The sequence below is a fragment of the Momordica charantia genome (genome assembly GCF_013281855.1).
Source record: "Momordica charantia cultivar OHB3-1 chromosome 3 unlocalized genomic scaffold, Mcharantia_2.0 BLBB01000003.1, whole genome shotgun sequence".
NCBI classification, from domain to species: Eukaryota; Viridiplantae; Streptophyta; class Magnoliopsida; order Cucurbitales; family Cucurbitaceae; genus Momordica; species Momordica charantia.
The window spans coordinates 13,051,432-13,065,483 of record NW_028275161.1 but is presented as its reverse complement, the minus strand read 5'-3'; the positions used below and the strand labels follow the sequence as shown (position 1 = coordinate 13,065,483).

General features: G+C 41.4%; 1 protein-coding gene across 2 annotated transcripts; it reads left to right on the top strand.

The window, feature by feature from the left end:
• Nucleotides 1-1,494: 1,494 nt before the first annotated feature.
• Nucleotides 1,495-5,034, top strand: LOC111025614 (RING/U-box superfamily protein). 2 transcript variants are annotated; one of them, XM_088122074.1, is made up of 8 exons: nt 1,495-1,660; nt 1,880-1,964; nt 2,436-2,924; nt 3,060-3,219; nt 3,412-3,706; nt 4,069-4,232; nt 4,476-4,555; nt 4,638-5,034. In XM_088122074.1, exons 2-8 carry the CDS (start codon nt 1,884-1,886, stop codon nt 4,842-4,844), a joined length of 1,476 nt encoding a protein of 491 aa, XP_087978200.1. In that variant the 5' UTR covers nt 1,495-1,660; nt 1,880-1,883; the 3' UTR covers nt 4,845-5,034. The 2 variants fall into 2 exon arrangements, with proteins under 2 accessions (XP_087978200.1, XP_022159194.1); XM_022303502.2 differs by having other exon boundaries at nt 1,496-1,689.
• The last annotated feature ends 9,018 nt before the right edge of the window (nt 5,035-14,052 follow it).

Below are 14,052 nucleotides of genomic sequence, written 5' to 3'. Positions count from 1 at the left end.
CCATTCTCGACAAAAAGAGCCTTTACTTTCTGTGTTATTAGTAAAGCGCGGGAGAGTGCTACTCCTAACACCTCGGTAAAGCAGTTTCGCTTCTTCACCTCGTCGACTCGATAAAGCGACTTCGCTCCTCTCATAAATTCTAGATCACTGAAGAGTCACTAAATTTCTATGCTATTATAGCCATAAATTTGTATTAAAAAATTTTCATGGTATGTAAAATTTTACAAATAGAGACCAAAATGGTCACATTTTTAAAGTATGGAGATCAAAATAAACGTTTTGAAAGTACATAAACTCAAATAAATAAAATTTAAATATATAGACTAAAATGGATATTATAAAAATATAGGTACGACAATAAACGAAAGTCTAAAATAAATACCAAAGTTCATAATTAATAAAGTTATGGAGTGGTGGAAGCAGACGAGTCACGCTATAAAATTCAATTAATACCTCTCAAGTTAGCAAATTTTACAACTTTCCTTCCTCATCATGAAACCCATTTGCTGCCCCAACTTCAAATAAGCAAAACATAAATAAATAAATAAAATATTTAAATCCTATTTCGATTTTTCTTCTTAATTTTTTAAATCTATATATTTTGGTATATTTTTATTGTTTTATCTATTTTTCTAATCATAATTTCATCCCAACATGCTACTTAATATATTATTATCATTTCAAATATAGTTTGATAGGTAAGGTATGCTATAAATCGAAGACTCAAATTTTGTTCCATATTTATTGAAATCGAGAGAAATATATAATAAATTTAAATTTAACAAAATTAACCTAATCAAACTCAAATTAACAAATATAAATATTAAGAAAGGTTAAACTTATATTATATCTGGAATAAAAAAAGTGGTGGCATTTTTTAAAATACATGTTAAATTTATGTGGAAATCTTTTATGTATTTAAATTTTGTTAGAAGATTGCATCGAGAGATCAGGATAAAAATATAAAAATTTTCAAATATATAAAAAAATTAAAGTTTTACAAAAATATACATAACCAAAATCAAACTCAAATATAATAAACTAAATACTAAAAAAAATGTTAAACTTATAATAATAACATATTTTGAAAAAAATGAAAAATTGCAACCATTTTAAAAATACATATTAAATTAAAATTTATTGAGGACCAAATTTTTGTATATAGAAACCAAATCTAAAAAGTTAACCATCAAAATGAAAGTTTCTTTTTACTGAAATTGACGGAGAATTGGACCTTCAACTTCTTAGAAATAAAATGTCTCAACGGTTAAATTAAGTTAACAAAAATAAAAGTTTTCATTAAAATAAAAACTAAAATATATGAAAACTAAAAATATAAGGATGAAAATCAACCCTTTTGAAAGTATAATAATTCAAACAAAACACAAAATGGGAAAAGTAAAGTGACTAAAAGGAGAAATTAAACTAAAAAGAGAAAACAGAGAGAAAGAGCTCAAGAACATACATCAACTGTAACAGTCTCCGCGGGTTCTTTACTCGTGAATTTGATAGAGGAGAGAGTGAGTAATGGCGAAATGGCGAAATGGCGAAATGGGTTTGAAGGGAGTGTGTTCAAATGTGATTCGCCCAGCAAGGCCGCGCGGTTACGGCGCTTAGGCGCCGTGCAGAGTGCTGCCAGTGGCGCCCGTCTGTAGGCCAGGTTTCCCTCCACCTTTTGCAATAAATGTGGTGCGCTCTTTCCCTTTCTTTTTCTCTGAATTTGCAATTTACACCCGATTTCCCATTTCCCAATTCCTCTCCATTTTTCCCCTTTCTCTTTCTCTCTCTCTCTACCCTCCTTTTCTGGCGAAAGCTGATCCAAATTGAATGTTCTTTGTGGTTTTCGGCGGGTTTTCGCTTCTGGGTTTCTCGATTTCAGGCGAATGGAAAACAGGGATAAGCTTGTTGCTCAAACCACTGACCTGGGTTCACGTGAACAACCCATCTCTATTCCTCTCCAAAAGGTATTAATCCAATACTCTTAACTCTGTTTTCTTCGTTTCCTTTTTTGAGTAATTTTCTTACCGGTTTGCCGAATGTTTTTCCGATTCTCGTTTGCTTATAATGGAGTATTTGGTTTTGTCTTCATCCTCTGCTTTTCTTTGAACGATCTGGGAAAGCTATGGAGCATCAATTTAACAGTAGCTTAGAGGCAAGAGGAAATTGATCGTTTCTGTTTCAGTCTCTATGTTTCATCTTCTAAACACTGAATCCTTAAATTGATATCTACTGTCTTTTCTAAATTTGTTACTGGGCATCATCAGTTTGAAGTTTGAACCACTTTTTCTTTACAGTTTTGTTACTGAATTATCTTTATGGTAAGTTTAAACTTGTTTTCTGATGACGTAGTGAAATACCCTGTTTCTGTTTTCTTTTTGTTCTTCTTTTGAACTTATTTTTCCTTCGTTTTTCTGTCCTCTTTCTTCTTCTTCCAGGATGAAGGCACAGCTGGGATAACTGAGGAGGGGGAGCAAGTTCATCAATGGAAGCGGCCGAATCTTGTCCTCGAGATACCGTCTCGAACGCCCGAATCGTCGCCTCAAGATTACCATGCTATAAAGATGCCTCAAACTCCTAGGAAAGTGAATTTCCTCTTGACACCAAGCCCCTCAGATGTGAGAATTAATGGATCTGGATCACCTGGTCCATCTTCATCCAGAGGCAAAACATCTATAAGAAGTTTATTTCCTAAGTTGAGCTTTATCCATAGAAGTTCTTCAGATGTTGAGAAGATTACCAACCTTGCCCTTGAAGGTTCATCCAATGGGGCACAAGAGAAGCCTTCAATATCTAGGTCCTTGTCTCTTACAAAGATATTCACACCTAGGATAAAGAGGACTTCTTCACTACCTGTTACTCCCATCGTTCATTCGAATCCCGAATCAGCACACGGTGGAAGCAGAGGAGGCGCTGTCAACCTCACTGTACGTCCCCTCACCACTTGTTGTTTTCCTTTGAACTGAGTTGATGCCCCTTCTGAGATACATTAACTTCTAAATATCTCAATGCTAAAGCATTCTAATTGTGGAATTTTATGCATTTGTTTATGTTTTGTGCAGGGAAAAGGAGTTCAACGACAAATATCTCGCTCTCTTTCGGTCCCTGTGAACGATAAGGAGAGAAGCTTGGGGAGGATGGATTCGTTTTTCCGTGTAATTCCTTCTACACCACTTGTGAAGGGAGGGAGTGGAAAGCTAAACTCACCCATAGAGGAAGCTGGTATGATTTGATGAAAGAATATCAAATATTGTTGAGTTACATTTTGTGGTTTTACTTATTGTTGAAACTGACATTTCGAGGTTGATCTAACGGTCGAGGCTTTACGGGCAAGGTCTTCTATTTCACACCTAGGGGGAAAAGAATTTATTTTGAAAACTAACATAATGGTGCCTGACTCTTTCATGGGTTCAGAAGAAGATAATGCTGGTGAAGATATACCTGAAGACGAGGCTGTTTGTAGAATCTGTATGGTCGAGTTATGTGAAGGCGGCGAGACGCTAAAGATGGAATGCAGCTGCAAGGGTGAACTTGCTTTGGCTCATAAGGACTGTGCCATCAAATGGTTCAGCATCAAGGGCAACAAGACATGTGATATTTGCAAGGAAGAGGTCCGAAACTTACCCGTTACTCTGTTACGGATCCAAAGTATTCGAGCTCGGGGCACCGGAGCAATCAGAGCTCTGCAGGAAGATGTCAATGGATACAGGTAGTTGAGAATTTTTCGAAAAAACTGTTTAATTCTTTTTGCTGTATTGTCCACTTGAAGCTTTAAACCACAGCAGATGCCTGAAAGTGAAGATTCTTTAAAACATCATGTCATCTAAAATTGACCTGAAAATTTTGCAGTTTAATTCTTTCTAACCTTCATGACCTCTCCTCTCTCCTGCTTTTTGTGCTAAGAAAATTTGTTAGTCAATCAATAAGGCCATCTTCAGACTCCGATTGAAATATAACATCGATTTTCATCTTTGTAAATCTTGTCCATTTATAACTATCCTGTTTTATACAAAAACTCCACTAGCACAAAGGATGAGTTCATTAAAAGTTTCCATGGGCAAATCTTTCCAGGGTCTGGCAGGAAGTTCCCGTGCTCGTCATCGTGAGCATGCTTGCCTATTTCTGTTTTCTCGAGCAACTTCTGGTCAGTAAAATGGGTAGCGGTGCAATCGCGATATCCCTGCCTTTTTCTTGTGTACTTGGACTACTATCATCCATGACCTCATCAACTATGGGTAGGCAGGCTAATAATGTTTCATACTCTTTATCTGATCTTACCAGTTTTGTAAGTTTCGTGGCACGCCATCGTCGCCTGCCTCTTTTTATTAAGCATAATGAAAATATGGTTATTTTGCAGCCATCAGTGACTATCATTTTCTTTTAGGGACTTGCTTACACTACTTGATTATGATATAATCTGTCATTATGGAATGTTATATCAAATTTTTCAATATCCTAACCTTGCGAATTATATATAGTTAAGAGAAGATTCGTCTGGGTTTACGCCTCATTTCAGTTCGCGCTTGTTGTTCTCTTTGCACATATCTTTTACTCCGTGGTGAGAACTCTGCACATGAATCTTTTTGATGCAGTTGAGATGTTATTTTTCCAATCTGGTGTCTTTTCCCTGGTTGCTGCAGGTTGGCATTCAAGCAGTTCTGTCGATTCTTCTCGCAACTTTTACCGGTTTCGGTGTCGTGATGAGCGGTACCTCAATCCTAGTTGAGTTCATCAGATGGAGAAGAAGATGGCAAGCTTCATTGGAGCAACATCAAATGCAGATGATCACTCGACCGGGCCAATTTCCCAGAACATCAAATGTATCACAGATGAACCGTCCAGGCTGACATCGACACCAACCCAAAACACGATAGATAGTACTACAGAATCAATAGCAGAAGTTCAATTTGTTGCTTATACTATATAGGTGGTTGTGGTTTAGCTAACTCGATTGGTTATGACGAACCCGAGAAAAGGAGAAATTTGTGGTGTTATTTATACATGGTTTCAAGTAAATGAGGAATTAGCTTCAAAGGATTTCCATGGTATTCTGCAGAACCAAGTTTGCAATGTTTTGTTTGGTGGTGGATGAGAGTGCCCTGTGGGCATTTAAGAAAGTTAAAACTTATGTAGATTTGCATTACTCACTTTCTTATGTTAGTTCATTAGAGAATAATATGAAATATCCGTTGAAGTCCATGTATTATATCTATGGGTTCAACATCGGTATGAGAGGTAAATCGATATTTCCATGATTTTACAAAAAACAATTGACAAAATATAAAAAATAACAACCAAATTTCACTAATATAAGCATAATATTAATTTTAATCATTTTTAACTTATAACGAGTTATAATTTTTTTTTTAGTAAATCATGAATTTGTCGCAAACAGTATTAAAAATCTCATTGAAAGCTTATGGCAGCTTGCCAAACAAAGCTAATAGAAAAAAGAATAGAAGTACTACTGTTGGTTTTCTACACCCTAGTTTTGGTGTAGCAGCTATATTTCGATTTATCTTCTTTAACCCTAGTTTTGGTGTAGCAGCTATATTTCGATTTATCTTCTTTTTCCAAGAATTTCCTAATTGGATATTGAACCATTTCATATGATGAGACTTGCTAGTCTATTGGGCACTTAGAAGTGATGAAACGGTTATGTGTTAATTTAAGTATTTTCGAATTTTTTATTTTTATAACTTTTTTCAGAAATATCTATCAACATCGACATTTAAAACATTGCCCTCAACCAAAGGAGTTGTGACAACGCAAAAGAATAATATTATGAAACAAAATGAATGTTTTTTTTTTCTTTAGAAACAAAATGAATGTATTTAATAGCTGACTAAACTATGAATCTAATCTCCAAATTTTCGGGTTTGTGTTCGTAGAGGTAAGAACTGATTATTGTAGGATGGATGAAACTATAAAATGCCAACATTATAAATCCACTTGTGATCTCAATATGGACTATTTATTTGTAGTTTCCATAAGTTTGATAAGTGAGGAACATAAATTATAAGTTGAATAAGTGTAATTATGCCATATCTTTATGACATATTATAGTTTTTTTTTTCTTTTTATAAAAGGGAAAGCAAAAAATAATTGAAATAAAAAATTAGGAACGTCATCTTCCTCACTTCCCTGTTGATGCCCAAGGACCCCCTACTACTACTAGCTCTAGGAGTGCTTATAGAAAGAAGAAGGCAATAGGTTACCTGAAAGGAAGAGGTCAGCTCGACCACGACAGGAAGAGGGATCGTATTGATTGCAAGTTGTTCAGAATACTTGAATGGACAAGATGAATCACTCATATATATATGGGGAGGGGGCGTCACCCTCCACCATTAGATTGGTGAACACCTGAAGCGCAAAGATCCAAGGATACATAAGGATGTGTCTCGATCTCCCTCCAGTCAGATGAAACGAGGTCTTGAGCACCTCTCAAGAGGCAATGTGTAGCAAACATGTCAAAAGCTTGCTCCCCATCTCCTTAGAACTTCTGTGCTGACCTCTAGCCATGAAAAGATAACCACAACTAGAAAGTAGGGCCAATGTTATGGGTAAAATCAAGCCACAACTAGAAAGTAGGGTCAATGTTATGGGTAAAATCAAGCCTGCCATGTGGCCATCCCGCTCAGAAACACGTGTTGGGGCCTAAAACCGATGAGGCCAAAGATGAGAAGAGCCAAACAAAGTTGACTCTAATTAATCCATCGGAAGCCCAACTCAGCACTTACTTGGAAACACAGATGACACCAATGTAAAATTCACTAATTATCAAGTACGGAGCACAGAAATAGCAAGACAATGCTTCCCAAAGCTCTCTCCTATAAAAGTTGGGATTCATTCCCCGCAAAGATATGTAATTATACAAAACCTCATTAAGATTGACTTAACACCAGTTTGGCGTACTAACTTATTTGAATGTGTAATATCGGACCACTATGAGTTTCTGTCTGCAAGTTCTCTACTTGGTTGATCAGGAGTCCACCTTGGCTCAAACACTAACTCAACGCCTCGTCTTAACATCTTGCATAAATAGGTATAATTTTAAAAAAATCAAACCTTTCATAAATGCTTTCATAACAGCTACCTTAAATGAAATAAAAATAAAACAAATAATAATTATGGGGAAAAGGGAATTTTTTTAGTACAAATAAGTTTAGAGAAAACATGGCAAAAAATCAATCTGCATTGGGTACTACTCGATCCATATCCTTCAAATGCTAATGTCTTCTTGCATGAACTGCAAGTTTTGATTACTTCATTCCATTTGCAGCTTGTAAGAGTAATTCCTTTTACCTCCCTATTTCTACATTTTTTTCTTATTTCATCTAATATCAATTGATTTTGATTATCAAATCTATCTTTTCTAGTGATAAGATTCCGCATCAATTTGGAATCAATTTCAACCCAAAAAGGTGTTGGGTTTGTTTATGCAAGGATTTGCACAACGTTTACTTAGCTCGAACCCGATCCTCGCTCTGACCCAAAACACGAAGGGAAGACCTGCACAAGAGAGCAAAATCTCCGACGCTCAAATGAGTAAGAAGCTCGGACTCATTATTAAGTTCGAGGAGAAAATTTCATACATGATGGTGAAATGAGGCCCTCTATTTATAGGTTTAGGATCCGACAGGAGTCACAACAGGCGGTTACCTTGGTCGGATTTGAGGTCGGATGTGTTGGGTTTGAGCAGATCGAACTCGGACACTTTCTAAGTTATAAATTGTTTGGGGGTGACAAACCTTTCACCTCGGAAGGTTCCGAGGAGAAGCTTCGTAGGCCAGCTCTTCTGGATAACCTTTTTTTTATAACTAATTTATGTCTTCCACGTGGCGGCTGGATATTTTATCTCCGAACATTGGCCCCCTCTCTCCCGGGTTCGACCTCAATCTGGCAGAGAAGTTTTTATCATTTCTGGAAGAAACAATCCACGTGGTGAATTTTGGGGTCGATATGATTAATTGTACCGTCAGTGGATCTCGAAAATGGAACCGGTGTTCGGCGCGCACTCGAGTACTTTCAACATTTGGAATTCTTCCGATCTGAGATGTCTAATTTGTTACACGTGTGCGGCTGAGATTGAATTTCGGATTGCTATAAATAGCCCCAAGGTTCTGTTATCTAAAATGTTGGAGTTCGACCTGATCAGATCGAAATTTGGCTTTAGGTCAGTCTCATTCTTTTGATTTTGTTTCACTGTTCTCTCCTTTTAATTTTCGAGTCATGTCGACGTCTTCTAGCTTCTTAAGTTCCACCAATAATAGCTCATTTAGCAACGTAGCTCGGAGTCGGGACTCTTCACCCGAGAAAGCCGATTCCGTAGAAGAGTTCACGAGTAGGTTAGACTCCGAACTCGAAGAGGAGATGATAGTGATACATCCACTTCGGGCCAGGGTTTAGAGTATCCTTCCCAAATGCCTGAGAACTACCTCGGCCCTCTTCATAGGAAATATAGCATACCAGACGATATTGCCCTTAGGCTTCCCAGGGGAGGGGAGCGAGCTGATAATCCACCCGACGGGTGCGTGACCCTTTAGCTGAAGATGTTCGAGTACGGCTTCTGCCTACCCGTTCATCCTTTAGTGCAAGAGTTTCTTGTTCGGATCAGGTTAGCTCCTGCTCAAGTGGCCTCCAATGGCTGGGGAGTTATTTTTGGCCTAGCCGTCTTATTTTGGCTTAGTGTAAGGAGGTGGACGACCTTGATCTCCTTGGAGTTGAGCAACTTTTAACTTGCTTCGAGGTCAAACGTATCTCTAAGAAGTCGGGGAGGTATTATTTGTGCGCTAGAAAGGGCGTAGGAGGCATTTTGAAAGGACCGACCTCCATAAAGAAGTGGGTCGGGAAATGGTTCTTTGCCTCAGGAGCGTGGTTGGCCAAGAACGAGTCTGACCTGTCCTTTTACAACGTTCCTTGTAGGTTTGGGAACTTAGGTAAGGGGTTGAGTCTTTACTTGCTTTTAGTTTCTCTTCTTCATGGTCTGACTTGTACCTTTGCCAATTTCAGTCGCTGTTCGACCAATCCCTCAACTTTTCGAGCCGACCTTCAATGCCCTGAAATTTTTCAAAGGCAAGTTTAAGAGCAGCAAACAAATCAGCAAGCTTATTACGGACAGAATTCTCTTAGCTTCCGGGCTACTTGACTTCAACCCTCTCCTACTCCCACCTGAATCCTAGAGATCCAACTCCGAACTAGGTTAGTTGCCTTTACTAAATGTTCATATGTCATGCCTCAGACGTCTTTCGCACCTTGCGGTTTTAACTCACAATTGTTCCCTTTTGCAGCGATGGTTTGTGGCTTCTTGCAGGATGTTAGGCGCAAGCGTCCATGCGCTAGGCAAGCTACCAAGAGCATAGAGGCGCCTAGCCCTACAGTCACCGACCTTCCCATTGAGGTCGAGGTGGTTAAGGCCGGGCACACAGCCGCTTCGACGCTAGAGACGACTGCGGCTGGAACCTTTCAGGATCAGGAGATCCTCGAAGTTTCTCCCCTTAGGGAGATTCGGAAGAAGGCTTCCCCCAAGAAATCCAAGAAGAAGAAGAGAAGAATTCATCATTCCGAGGACGAAGTGAGGGAAGTGCGCGCTGACCAGCGGGTCAGTCCTTTCGGGGACTTAGTGGACAACCCCGAGGCCAGGATGGGTGGTACCTCCGACATCAAGATGAGGTTCAAGGTCGAGCCGTCTAGTGCCGGGGTGAGGGAAAGAGCCATGGAGATGTCGGGCTCTTGCTTCGATCGCTGCTGAATGAGAGCTTCTAAGTTTGTGAGCGCACCAGGCTCAACCATCCAACGGCTGTTGAATTACACTGTCGAGGTACGACCTTGCTTTTTCTTTCTCTTTCGTACTTGTAGACTTATCTCAAGTACTAACCTTTTACCTTTCTTTGCCCACGCCTGAAGGCTCACGCTGCAGCTTGCCAGACAGCCCTTATGGTGAAGGCCGAGCTGGAGGGGCGCGACTTTTTTATTGTGAAGGAGCGGGAGGCTTCTTCAACTGCACTGGAGGCCGCCACGGCCCTGGAAGGGGAGCTTAAGGAGGCCCATGTCGAGGCCCAGTTGTGGAAATCCACATCCGAGGCCGACAAGGCTAAGCTAAAAAGTGTCCAGGGTGAGGCTGTCTGCCACATGGAAAACCTTCGGGGTGCACATGTCATGGCCAAGTGTCTTGAAAAGGAAAAGTTCGCACTGATGAAGGAAAATGACGAACTCACGCGCCTTCGAGAAGACTTGGAAGGCAAACTCCAGAGCTATGACTCCGAAGTGGCAGAACTGAGGGCTAAGCTCGAGCTTACTGAATCCAAACTCAACAATGAGGTTCTTTTGGAGGAAACTTCCCGCCAACACCCCGATTTTGATGAATTCGCCAAAGACTTCAGCGATGCGGGCTTCAAGTTTCTGATGAAGGGAGTCAAGGAGGTATCTCCCGAGCTTGACCTCGAGCCTATCAAGCTTAGGTATGTAGAAAAGTAGGCCTCGGGCCCAAACGGGACCCCTAGTCTCCAGCACCTCGTAAGACAATGCCTGAAGGAGCTTGATTCCGACGCCGAGCTCGACGAGAAAGAGAATGTGGACCCTTCTTCCCAGGAAGCTGACGGGGCTTTCCTTCCTACTACCGGTGCGAACTCCTCCCAAGAAGTTGGGATAATAGATTCTCAGGAAGTTGACATGCTTGGGTCCCAAGGCGAGCTAGGGTCGCACCTCGGAAGCAACTGAGACTCCTCCATCTTTTAGAATTTTCTTATGTTGATTTTTGTCTTTCTTTCATTTTTGTACCTGACCACGAGGCTTATACACCTCGGCCAAAACTTCATCTGTTAATATAATATTTCGTTTAAGGCCTTTTTGGGTTTCTGGTAAGATTTTAATCATAAGATTTTGAAGTCTCGATGAATCATCTCAGTTCACCACTTACTCCGCGCTCTTAAGTTCCTTAAAGGTCTCGGATTTTTGTATTTTGATCCACATCTTACCTCGAACTCGTAAGTTCTAAAGACTCAAATTTTTCCAAGTTTTGATCTACCTCTGTCTATTTTAATCCACGTCTTACCTTGAACTCGTGAGCTCTTTAGAGGTTTTGTTTTGAATTTTTCTAAGTTTTAACCTACCTCTGGCCCCTATTTAATTTCACATCAAACTTGCACCCTTAGGAGACATGAAATTAAATAACATGGAGTCCTTTACTGGGGTAAGCCCTTGAAAATTTTTACAAGTCCAATTTATTTTTGGGCCATTTTAACATTTCAAGGGTAATATCTCTTCAAATGTTCTGCATTCCACGGATGTGATAGTAACTTTCCTTCGAGATCGGCAAGCATATACGTCCTAGATCGAACAATGCCCTTGACTTCGAATGGCCCTTCTCAACTTGGTTCTAATGCCTCGACATGCTTCTGCACCATGCGAAGGACTAGGTGTCCGACTTGGAAACTCTGAGGTCGGACTCTCGAGTTGTAGTGTCTTGCCATTTGATTTTGATATTCGGTCAAACGCAGCTGGGCTGCTTCCTTTTTCTCATTGATGAGGTCGAGGCTGAGGGTTAACCCTTCTTTGTTCCTAGCCTGCTTGTAGTAATCTACTCTCTCCTGGCATCCCAATTTCTACAGGCACTACGACCTCGAACCCGAAGGCCATGGAAAAGGAGGTTTCTCGAGTGGACTCCCGAGGCGTAGTTCGGTAGGACCAAAGTACTTCGGGTAGTTCCTCGGCCCACCGACCTTTCCTGGCATCAAGCCGTAGTTTAAGGCCGCGCTTAATGACCTTGTTGACCGCCTCCACTTGTCCGTTCGCCTTAGGATGAGCTGAGAACGAGTAGAGGTGCCTGATTCCAAGCTTGCGGCATAAGTCTTTGAACTTGGCGTTGTCAAACTGCTTGCCATTATCAGTCACAATAGCATTGGGTATATCGAAACGACAGACTACATTTGTCCAGACAAAGGTCGTGGCCTTAGCCTCTGTGATTGTCGAGAGTGCTTCGGCCTCAGCCCATTTGGTGAAGTAATCTACTTCCACGACTGCATACTTGGTCTGTCCCTTGCCCAATGGGAACGGTCCGATAAGGTCAACTCCCCATTGCTCAAATCATTGTGCTGAGATCGGAGTCGCAGCTCGGCAGGTTGGTGGACGAGATTGACAAAGCGCTGGCAAATGTCACATGTTTTCACAAACTCCTTTGCATCTCGGTCCATCGTGGGCCAGTAGTAACCTTGACAAATTACCTTCGTTGATAAAGACCTGGCCCCTGAATAGTTGCCACAAACACCTTCATGAATCTCCCTAAGAACATAATTTCCATCTTCTTTTGAAATACACTTAAGGAGAGGTAAGGAAAAGCCAGGTCGGTACAATGTTCACCTCGGAGCAAGTACCAAACTGCCTTCCTAGTCAACTTCTTGGCCTCCCTTAGGTCTGCCGAGATTTTTCCCTCTAGGAAGTCCCTGATTGGATCCATCCATGACGGAAGGTGAGAGTCGACCTCCATCATGTCTGGCTCCAAGATAGAAGGGTTGTCCAATATTTCCACAGGGACCGACCTCGCTAGGTCGGTCTCGTAAGCAGATTCCAACTTGGCTAAGGCATCAGCGTTGGAATTTTACGACCTCGGATTTGTCGATTTCGTAGGCCTGGAAGTAAGCAAGGTTCAATTTAACCTTTTCCAAATACTTCTCCATCCGAGAATCTTTTGCTTGGTACTCTTCCTTAATCTGACACACTATGAGTTGTGAATCACTGAAGATTTGAAGGTGGGTGGCCCCCAGACCTTTTGCCATGCATAATCTGGCCAACAGGGCTTCATACTCGGCCTCATTGTTCGAGGTGTGAAAGTTGAAGCACAGGGCGTACTCAAAACGCATGCCATCCGGGGTGAGGAGGAGCACACCTGTACCACACCCTTTTCGTTTGAAGAACCGTCCACATACACCATCCACGGCTTGTCGAACGAGGGGGTTTGAGCTGGTGGAGGAGTGAGCTTGGCCAAGAAATCGGCAACGACCTGCCCCTGTACAGCCGTTCGGGGCTCGAACTGGATGTCATACTCACTCAACTCCACAGCCCATTTCATCAAACGTTTGGACGTCTCCAGCTTATGGAAAACCTGTTTCAAGGGCAAGTTTGTAAGCACGGTCATGGTATGGGCTTAGAAGTACGGTCGTGGCCTTAGCCTCTGTGATTGTCGAGAGTGCTTCGGCCTCGGCCCATTTGGTGAAGTAATCTACTTCCACGACTGCATACTTGGTCTGTCCCTTGCCCAATGGGAACAGTCCGATAAGGTCAACTCCCCATTGCGCAAAGGGTCATGGTGCTGAGATCGGAGTCAACAGCTCGGCATGTTGGTGGACGAGATTGACAAAGCTCTGGCAAATGTCACATGTTTTCACAAACTTTTTTGCATCTCGGTCCATCGTGGGCCAGTAGTAACCTTGACGAATTACCTTCGCTGATAAAGACCTGGCCCCTGAATAGTTGCCACAGACACCTTCATGAATCTCCCTAAGAACATAATTTCCATCTTCTTTTGAAATACACTTAAATAGAGGTAAGGAAAAGCCGCGTCGGTACAATGTTCATCTCGGAGCAAGTACCAAACTGCCTTCCTAGTCAACTTCTTGGCCTCCCTTGGGTCTGCCGAGATTTTTCCCTCTTAGAAGTCCCTGATTGGATCCATCCATGACGGAAGGTGAGAGTCGACCTCCATCATGTCTGGCTCCAAGATAGAAGGGTTGTCCAATATTTCCACAGGGACCGACCTCGCTAGGTCGGTCTCGTAAGCAGATTCCAACTTGGCTAAGGCATCAGCGTTGGAATTTTGCGACCTCGGGATTTGTCGATTTCGTAGGCCTGGAAGTAAGCAAGGTTCAATTTAACCTTTTCCAAGTACTTCTCCATCCGAGAATCTTTTGCTTGGTACTCTTCCTTAATCTGAGTCACTATGAGTTGTGAATCACTGAAGATTTGAAGGTGGGTGGCCCCCAAACTTTTGACATGCATAGTCTGGCCAACAGGGCTTCATACTCAACCTCATTGTTCGAGGTGCGAAAGTTGAAGCACAGG